The sequence below is a fragment of the Ricinus communis genome, chromosome 7, assembly GCF_019578655.1.
Source record: "Ricinus communis isolate WT05 ecotype wild-type chromosome 7, ASM1957865v1, whole genome shotgun sequence".
Taxonomy (NCBI): Eukaryota; Viridiplantae; Streptophyta; class Magnoliopsida; order Malpighiales; family Euphorbiaceae; genus Ricinus; species Ricinus communis.
Genome location: NC_063262.1, coordinates 8226615 through 8236421, shown reverse-complemented (window position 1 = coordinate 8236421; position 9807 = coordinate 8226615). Strand labels below are relative to the sequence as shown.

The 9807-nt window shown below is 33.5% G+C and overlaps 2 protein-coding genes across 4 annotated transcripts; one reads left to right on the top strand and one right to left on the bottom strand.

The window, feature by feature from the left end:
- Positions 1–758: 758 nt before the first annotated feature.
- Positions 759–4367, top strand: LOC8268224 (shikimate kinase, chloroplastic). The gene is made up of 11 exons (XM_048376645.1): positions 759–968; positions 1087–1435; positions 2011–2069; positions 2290–2344; positions 2432–2504; positions 2834–2921; positions 3165–3247; positions 3357–3486; positions 3582–3660; positions 3813–3877; positions 4039–4367. Exons 2-11 carry the CDS (start codon positions 1213–1215, stop codon positions 4099–4101), a joined length of 918 nt encoding a protein of 305 aa, XP_048232602.1. The 5' UTR covers positions 759–968; positions 1087–1212; the 3' UTR covers positions 4102–4367.
- Positions 4368–5249: 882 nt separating this feature from the next.
- LOC8268223 (F-box/kelch-repeat protein SKIP6) lies at positions 5250–8348 on the bottom strand. 3 transcript variants are annotated; one of them, XR_007216630.1, is made up of 3 exons: positions 7144–8348; positions 6771–6991; positions 5250–5635 (listed from the first exon to the last, which is right to left on the bottom strand). XR_007216630.1 is itself a non-coding variant. In XM_048376644.1 (2 exons), exons 1-2 carry the CDS (start codon positions 8206–8208, stop codon positions 5606–5608), a joined length of 1095 nt encoding a protein of 364 aa, XP_048232601.1. In that variant the 5' UTR covers positions 8209–8347; the 3' UTR covers positions 5250–5605. The 3 variants fall into 3 exon arrangements, 2 of the variants coding, with proteins under 2 accessions (XP_048232601.1, XP_048232600.1); XM_048376644.1 differs by lacking the exon at positions 6771–6991 and having other exon boundaries at positions 7144–8347; XM_048376643.1 differs by lacking the exon at positions 6771–6991 and having other exon boundaries at positions 7075–8341.
- Between the last annotated feature and the right edge of the window lie 1459 nt (positions 8349–9807).

Sequence of the window (9807 nt, the reverse complement as noted above, 5' to 3'; positions counted from 1 at the left end):
AGAAGAAAATTGAAAAGAAAAAAGAAAAAAAGAAAAGGAAATTAAATTCAACATTGTCCTCGTCAGTCGCCACTAAACTATATACTCACCAACCCCCAAATTCACTAAAATGGAATTTTTTTAAAATGATTTTTTTATATAAAAAAGTAAATAAAAATTAAATGGGTTGGTAAGCTCATATTCATATCCACGTCAACAAATGGAAGAGTCTTATCCACTTTGCGTATGTGTTACTCATTTTCTCTTTTTTTTTTATGTATAATATATATAATATATTATTTTTTTATTTTAAACTATTTTACACTTTAAAAAAATTAAATTTCTATATTTTATAAGCGTACAGTGAATATTCATTAACAATACTTTTTGATCCTAATTTTATTATTATTTACTTTCTTTATTAAATCAGTATACAAATTTAAACTTTTTAAAACACTAATCCTTATACAGTAATAGCTTTTAATTTTTTAAAATTTTTATGTGTATATGATTATTTTCATATACATCCTCATGAATAATGACTGATATATATAAAATTATATTTCATTTAAACATTGCATTATAAATTCAGATTACAAATATAACTATTTGTCTCACATTTGGCAAAGAAAAAAAATATTTTGATTTTGATTTTAATTTTAATTATTTTATTTATAAATTTGAAAAATTTTGTGAGATTAAGTTTGTTATGTATATATTTAAATTTTAATTTTTGAGTGTGTATATATATATATATATATATATATATATAGTAATGGTGCTTTCAGTAGCTGTATGTACGCTTCTGTTTCTCCCACCAGAACCCAACCGCCGCTCTTATAAATGAAAGCAACTAATAAAAGTTGAGCAAGACATATATAAGGACTCTTCTTCAATTTCATTGCTTCTAAATTGATTCATTCTTTTTCTTTTGTTGCTAATAATCTTTGTTGTTGCTGATAAAGATTCTGCCTTTTGGCTTCTCCCTGGTAAGCTAATCACATCTACATTTACAATTTTCCTGCTGATTCAATAATTTCCATGGCTTTATTTATTTATTGATTAATCAATGGATTTTGAGTTATTAGTTTGTTTTGCTTTCTACAGAGAGATCACGATCTGGGTATCAAAGATTTTTCTCTACGAACCGATAAATTTGTTAAGAAGGATTTGGTAATCTTTGGTTGAGCTATTGTGAAAAATCAGTTTTCCCTTTTCATTTTTGTTTATAAAATGGAGGCCAAATTGCTAAAAGGAATGCAGTTGTCAACAACATGGGTTGATCTAGACAATCTTGCAAGGAGAAATTCAGCATGTTCGTTGTCGTTTTCCAGGAAATCGAAGGAAAAGCAGAGGTTGCATGTCGTGGTTTCGACTCAATTTAGGCCTACAAGTAATAAATATCGGCATGCATCCATTTCGTCGGAGGTTTCATGTTCTTACAAGAATTCTCCAGGTACCCACATTAACAATACTGATGGAACATAATTTTTGAGAGATTTTGTGGTTCAAGAACTTGCTTGTGATGCTTATAGTCTAAATAGTATTTTCGTGAAGAATTGTTAGTTAGTATGGGTTTTCTAGTAGTTTATGAAATTGTGAAACAGTTGCTTTACTTTATGAAAAAAGAAGAAGAAGAGGGTGATTGCATCACTTGATTTTGAATTTGACAAATCTGTTGCTAATTTGAATGGGTAGGTAATGGGATCTCATTAATATAGATTTATTGATCAAATTGTGATTTTTGATTGAATGAGCCATTAATGACATGGTCAATGTTTCATGTGGAACAAAAGTAATTTTAGAATTTCTTTTTTTCTTTTTATGGTTGTTGAGGTTTTCTATGGTATGCCTGAATGGTTTTATTCATCTTTATGGATCAATAGTAAATATAATATACCCCATTCCAGTTGTGTAAAAGAATAGATGAGGTTGTAGTTAATTCATAATAATATAATTCCTCTCTTTACCTTGCTTCTGCTTATGTGATTTTTGGATATTGACTAATTGCTTTGAGTTCTGCTCTCATAGTTTCAGTTTTGGAATCTGGAAGTCTTCATGCTTCTTCTGATGAATCTCTGATTTTGAAGGTTTGAATTCATGACCTTTGATAAGTAATCATTTGGGCTTATGGAATTAAATAATGAGTGCCTCTAGTGGTCCTTGTTGATGATTCAGCATCAATTTTGTTTTATGGTATTTGAACGTAAGCCTATATCATAGGACCTAGTTCGATTTTCTTCAGAAAACAGCTTTAGAAAAACAGTTCGATTCTCTATCATCTTACTAGATGTCAAATGAATTTTGCAGAATAAATCACAAGTGGTTGAGCCCTATTTAAGTGGACGCTGTATATATCTTGTTGGTCAGTTTCTTTATTCCGATTCTTCTGTTCTTTGTTAGATATTGATTTGATTGCTCTAGGAGTTTACATAATACATCTGAACTGCAGGAATGATGGGCTCTGGAAAAACTACTGTCGGCAAGGTTCTCTCACAAGTGCTTGGATATTCATTCTGTGACTGGTTTGTACATCTGATTTCTTATTTATTTGTGCCAGTTCTAGGGAATTGCTCATTACTTGTGTTGTTTCTGAAGTGCATTCACAACCTTAAACAGCAAAGAACAAATTTTAAGATTTATTGGGGAAATGAGTGGGGTTTGGGTTCATGTAAACAAGGTTCCACTATCCCAGGGAATCTGATTGAATATAACATGTTGAAATCTTATTGGAATCTTGACCACTGGAAGCTGTATTGCCATTGAACATTATCTTTTCTGATGCAGAATCACTTGATCACTACTATTTCGGCCATACAATATGTATAATTTCTTATGTTTTGTGTTACTCCAGTGACTCGTTGATAGAGCAGGATGTGGATGGAACTTCAGTAGCTGAAATCTTTAAGCTTTATGGAGAGGGCTTCTTCAGAATGAAAGAGGTATATAATATGCCTTGTTGTGAAACTACTACTTCGAGAACTAATAATAATAATAATAATAACTATAACCTCTTGGCAGACACTACCAAGTCAATCACCATATATATTTGTTTGTCAAATTGTATCCATCTACTGCTAGTCTAATTTTGCATGCAAAATTACAATTACAAACTCAGATGCATGTATAATGATCTGCTTTTGCTCCTGACATCAAGACTTAATGATTGTAATGTTGCCTTTCAGACTGAGGTCTTAAAGAACCTCTCAATGATGCATCAAATTGTTGTGTCTACTGGTGGAGGTGCAGTCATACGGCCGATTAACTGGTATGATAACTAATGCTGTTAATATTTAAATCTTTTTCTGCTATTTATTTGGCATGTTTCTCTCTATATATGCTGGCATAAACCAGTGTTCCTCTTATTTGGTTATCAGGGAATACATGCAAAAGGGCATTAGTGTCTGGTTAGATGTGCCTTTGGAAGCTTTGGCCCAGAGGATTGCAGCCGTGGGAACTGATTCTCGCCCCCTTTTACATCATGAATCAGGTGATGCATACACAAAGGTAGGTACTTTGTCATCCTTCCTCTTGTTTATGCGCTACAGAGCCATCAGAATTGGATTCACATCTGATCTTTTGGCACGTAAACTTCCATACAGGCTCTTAGGCGCTTGTCTACTCTACTTGAAGAGAGAGAAGACTTTTATGCAAATGCAAATGCTAGAGTTTCTTTGGAAAGTATGTTTGCTTAAACCTACCTCCACATTTGCATAAAACTTGCCATTTTGGTATTGTAGTGTGTTTGAGGATTTTGATTTAGAATTTATGGATGATTAAATCTTGAGAGTTAGTCTGTGAAAGGTCTGAAGGCAAGTGTCTCTGTTGCACAGGTATTGCAACCAAACTAGGATATAGAGATATATCCAGTATCTCACCAACTACAATTGCGATCGAGGTTTCCTACTATCCTCTCACTATTATGTTTTCTGTGCATTTTCAGATAACATCTCAGTTCTGAAATATAAATCGACAATTTCTATTATCTGTCCTGGCTTTTAACCCACAGCATTGTACTGGATATAGAGGATTACTGATTTGAGTTGTACATTTTGCCAGGCTCTAGAACAAATTGAGAATTTCTTAGAGAAAGAGGAAGGCATATCCTGGAACAGAATATAGCATTACAAGACACTGATTCTGATGGTTTGTGATTTCATCTATTAGGCCTGTAGTTCATGCCATGTTTCTTTTTTAATTAGCGAAACATGGCATGTGGCTTGTATTTTATTAGTAATAGTGAAATATGTGGGGGTAGACATAATCTGTGAGATCCTTGTTGTATAATGCTGAAAATGTAATTGTATATGCAGTGAGGCAACACATTGATCTGTATTTTGCTGCTTGAGTTACTAATGCTACGGTGCTCACTAGGCGATGTTTATGCAGATTACAACCCACAAACTATACATATGAAGGGAGCATTATTTGAGTTGCTCCCTTTTATTTGCAAACTTAAACTGACGCTAACTTAAACTGCCTCCAGATAGCATTACCAGGTGTAGAGAACAGATTGATTTATTGCATACACAGTACCAACATAACCAGTGAAATGATCAGGCAACAGACTCTGATATCCATATTGGCTCTACAAACAGAAGAACAGCGACAGTAGCCTACTGCAAGAACTCTCTTGGATCAGTGACATAACTAAGACAAGAAACATTTTTTAATCATTTAAGCCTTGATTAAAGTTTGTTAAAACATTGTTTTCATCCATCTAAAAGTCCATTGCTCCTCCACCTTTTCTTCTCCCAGCCAGAGGAAACATTATCTCTCCCTCCATATTTCATTGCTAAGATTCCATCCTAGACACCCAAACGGGTTATTTGCACTAAGCCAATGAAACTTTAACACTTGCAGCAACACTAAATTAACAAAAGGGTTATTAGCTATCAATAGTAGCTCATACATTATTATCATACACTCAAAAGGAAACATAACATACCCAATCAATTCACCTCCTAACAACAATTCCAATTGGCACAATAAATATATTGGCAACACACATTTTGCCATTACTTTGACGGAGCCCAAGCATCAACCAAACAACCAGCAAGCAATCAGATAAGTTGTGCCAGCCTACTCTTCTAATAGAGAGTGAATCAGAGCAAGGTGCTTGTGCTTAACATGTTAGGAACTTTTGGTTCTTTCCATCAGCACGCCTGCCTGCTACTCGACAGGTTTCAAGTCCAGGGCTTATCATGAATACACAAGAGGGAATTGAATTGATTAAAACATAGGTAGGCAATCATGTTGGGCAACAATAATTGATACTGTAAAATACCCTTTCTTTTGTCTTATTAACAAGCAATCATTCAATAAACCATATGTTTCTGACAATGAGAATTCTTTATACACACTTGCAACAGCTTATTTGCCTTTAACACCTTGCACAAATTACAAACCACTTACATTGGGTGATATACATACAAGGGGTCCATTATTCGAGTAATTCCTTTTATTTGCAAACTTAAATTGATGCAAAGTTAACTGCGCAGAATATGGAGGTGTAAATTTTAGAACCTACATTTGCTCACTGTAGCTTCCTGGTAGCATACTAGCTCAGGACTAGAATATGCAGGAATTTCTTTCATGGCTCCGTAGTTGAGACTGGATCACCAGATCATCCAACAGAATGGAAGGCAAGTTTAACCTGCATCATATTTCAACTTCCAAAATTATTTGTTTTCTAGGTATCAGAACCATAAAATTTGATAAAGCAACAAAACTATAGAGCTTCAAGATTAGGAAAGTACACATGTATGCCAACTAGTACAAGAGCAACAAGCAGATCCATTTTCTATTTCAGATAGAAGGTGATGCCTAGTTATGCGAGGTTAAAACTACAACCACTGCCATAATCATACTTGTCAATACAAGTAGTTCAAACTATAGCATACTTCGCTGTCCAGAAACTGAGATTAGGTTTTCTAGACATATCAAGTAACACATATATTCTAGAAAATGAGTGGGCAAGAGATTCAAAAAATTTTCAAAGTACAAAAGAGCAACAAACATAGAAAAGGGGTATAAATAGGAAAGACATGCATTTCAACTTTATTCTACTCTTACGAGGAAGTCACTAGCAGTGGACTCACAGAATTGGATGCCAACACAACTTATGCTTGCTAATGCAACATTCACAGAATTGAGTTATATTAGAATATATAACTATATACAAAAAATCATTTTTGGTATGTTAGATCAAATGAGAGGCTTTTATTACTGCACACTAGAACTTACAGATTTCAGACTTCATATACAAATGAAAGGTTTACTTTGCTATATCATCAAACTACACCCAAAAAGTAGAAACTAAAAATGTAACACTTTGTAGCACTCACTGTTTAACTAAATCATAAACTATGTAGATGACATTATCTGATTGACTGCATACCACTAAACTTTAACAAACATGCAAAACTAAATCATAGCAAAGTTGCTCCAATTTTGCTGACACTATCTGAAGTCCTTCAGCGCTCATCCACCTTTTCTTCTCCCAATCTAAGCAAGCATTTTCTCTCCCCTAAAATTCGCTGCTCAGATTTATATCCTAGATAGCCTTGTCCTAGCGTTAAAGCAATGCAACATTTACACTAGAAGCAAAATTGACAATAGGCTCAGTAGCTAAATGGAAGAGCTGATACTCATAGACATGTAATTAGCATAATAGACTCAGAGAAAACATCATATTTCCAATAAATCAACTCCAAAATGTTCCTCACTAAAAAATTAGCACATTTAAATATATTACATTCAAACAATAAGCAATTCAAAACAGAACATACATGGCATTATTCAGCGTATGATCACAATGTAACAGCCAAGCAATGAACGATTGATGATCCAATAGGGACCTTTCCAAAAAGTTCCTCACTAAAAAATTAGCACATTTCAATATATTACATTCAAACAATAAGCAATTCAAAACAGAACATACATGACATTATTCAGCGTATGATCACAATGTAACAGCCAAGCAATGAACGATTGATGATCCAATAGGGACCTTTCCAAAAAGTACCTCACTAAAAAATTAGCACATTTAAATATATTACATTCAAACAATAAGCAATTCAAAACAGAACATACATGGCATTATTCAGCGTATGATCACAATGTAACAGCCAAGCAATGAACGATTGATGATCCAATAGGGACCTTATGAATAACATCACACCATTTAATCTTCCCCCATATTTCCTGATCCTCGCCCTTCTTCTCCACCTCAATTTCGGCGCACCAAATCTCGAGTTCCTTCCCATTCCCTTTCTTCTCCCAAACCACAACCAATTTCCCTCCAACATTAGCCATAGTTGCCCCAGCCAAAAACGTCGGTAATTCCTTTTCGACACCTCTCAATTCCTTCCAAGAATCCTTCTCCACATCAAAACCCTTGATCTTTCCCAAGAAATCATAATTAAACAAGATCCCATCAACCACACACGCTCTCCCTCTCCACCCAGAATCCAATTCAACCCCTACACTCTCCCATTTCCTATTCCTAGGATCATAAACAACCCCATTCCTATCAGCCATTTCATAAACTTTCTCATTAATAACAGCACTCGCATGCATCCACTTCTCACGCAATAGATGCTCTCTTACACTATCAATTGCTTCCCAAGTTTCAATATTTGGGTCAAAAACCTCCGCCCAGTACTTGGATCGGGCGAAAGTATCAACAACGCACCCACCAATCACATAAATTTTATCATTCACAACACCAGCAGCAGCAAACTCTCTAGAAATACTCATCTTGGGACTGAGTTCCCACATGTGGAACCTGCAGTCCAGTGTCCATACGTGTGAAGAAGGTATGTCATTGAGACACCCACCAATAACATAGATTTTGTGCCCAAGAGAAACAGTGGCAGACCCAACTAAAGGAGAAGGGGTTGGTAGGAGTTGGACTAGGAAATTTGGAGGGTTTTTTGGGTTAGGGGAGTTCTGGTAAAGTGTGAACCAACGCAGGGAGCTTGTGATAGCGAAGCGGATTGAAAGATAGAGAAAGGGTTGAGAAAAGTTGAGGAGTGAACGAGTTGCGTAAAAGAGAGGAGAAGAGAAGAGAGAGTGGAAAGATTTGGAGACTAAAGAAAGAAGTGGGTGGTGAGAACGAGGGATTCTGGCTAAAATGTTTAGGCTGATATCGTCTGGAAGTGCTGGGATTAGAAGTGGTAGATTGGAAGAGGTGGTGGTTGCGGTGGTTGAGGTGGTGGTGGACATCTAGTGGAATTTGGATGGGTTTTGGGCTGGAAGTTGAAAAACGTGCGAGTTGAAAGTACAATATTTATAATCACTTTTCATTCTTTGAACATTAATACGTAACAACATTTATGCAATTTCAGATTTTATCAAAGATGAGTTGTTAATCCGTTCTCTTAATTAAGAAATAGCAAACCAAGACTTTGAATAATGACATTGTGTAACCTATCATGATTCTTAGAACCATCTATAATAAAGTTCACCAAAAGCGGAACAATCTACAACCATTTTAGAATAGGTTAGCCCACGTAGACACTTGTTGCTTCATCTAACTGTAATTAATAGATGCAAACCACTTTATTTTATTTCTTTTCTTGATTACTTTTATTTCATATCTTTACTAAGTTATTCTCACATATTTTTATTATTTTCATAGACTGATTTTTGTTGCCCTATGTCTAGATGTATTGATTTTAATTCAAATGAATAAAATAAATAATTACAAAAATAAAAAATAAAATCAAACATATACCCTTAATATAATTATAATAAATAAAATAAATAATAATAATAAATAAAAGATACATACATCTTTAATCTATCATATTTTAAACAAAAATTCATCTTAAATCTATTTAATTTTAATTTATTTTTTATTTATCTGCGTTTTTCATTACCTAATAATTTTAAAAAATAAGGAAATCAATTAAGTTAATGTAGATGGATTAGTCTTAACTAATTAAAACTAACCTAGAAAATCCTTTAATCTATTATCCAGTTAATAAAATCAAAATAACAAGTAAAAAGAAAAAAGAAATTATAGGACATTAGAATATTAATCCGCCTGAATTTTGATATGTAAACAATACTATGTATCACGTGGTGATTGAGAGGAATGCAAACTAACATCCTAAGCATGCAATGGTTACTCTTGGTTATATTTGGATCATGGAATTGCCAAAGAGTAAATAGCTATTCGAATAGCTATTTCAAAATTTGATTCAAATTCTATTTAAACTATTAAACTAAAAATGTTAATGAGTGAAAATTGTCTCCAATTAATAATTACTAATTGTTGTATATAATGAGAATTGTTGTTATTATTTTAATTATAACTTTTATTTTGCAATTTGAAAATTAAAATTGTTTTTTCTATTTGATAATCTTAATTTTAAAAAATTTAACTGATAACTAACCAAAATTATATGATAAAATACATTTGCATATTCTCTAGGCCTCATTAATTATATATTTTTTTTGTAAGCAAGAGGGGCCAAAGCCCAAACAAAAAAAGAAAATAAAAATAAAAATCAGATAACAGCATCTATAAGGTAACAGCAAACTACAAAATTACTGGAGGAACGGTGAGGCCAAGAGAATTCAATGAGCTGTTAAATTGAGAAGTTATAATCTAAATAAAATTCCAACTACTCTTATAAGGCTCACTGTCCTAATAAGACAAGATTACCATAAAGCAATATAATTACCATAATCACGCAAACAAAATCTAGTGTTTACTGTCGGTTAAGAGACTTATATATTATCCATATCCCTAACTTTCCTTGTTCTTTAGTCGATCAAGTATCTCTTTGTCTAGGGTTTTAATCCACCAAAACACAA

What these genes read in the sequence shown, in the direction of transcription:
- LOC8268224 (XM_048376645.1), top strand. Translation starts at nt 1,213, where the DNA reads ATGGAGGCCAAATTGCTAAAAGGAATGCAGTTGTCAACAACATGGGTT. An exon ending in ATGAATCTCTGATTTTGAAG is followed by an intron (nt 2,070 to 2,289) that starts GTTTGAATTCAT and finishes TGAATTTTGCAG; the next exon opens with AATAAATCACAAGTGGTTGA. An exon ending in GTCATACGGCCGATTAACTG is followed by an intron (nt 3,248 to 3,356) that starts GTATGATAACTA and finishes TTTGGTTATCAG; the next exon opens with GGAATACATGCAAAAGGGCA.
- LOC8268223 (XM_048376643.1), bottom strand. Translation starts at nt 8,208, where the DNA reads ATGTCCACCACCACCTCAACCACCGCAACCACCACCTCTTCCAATCTA.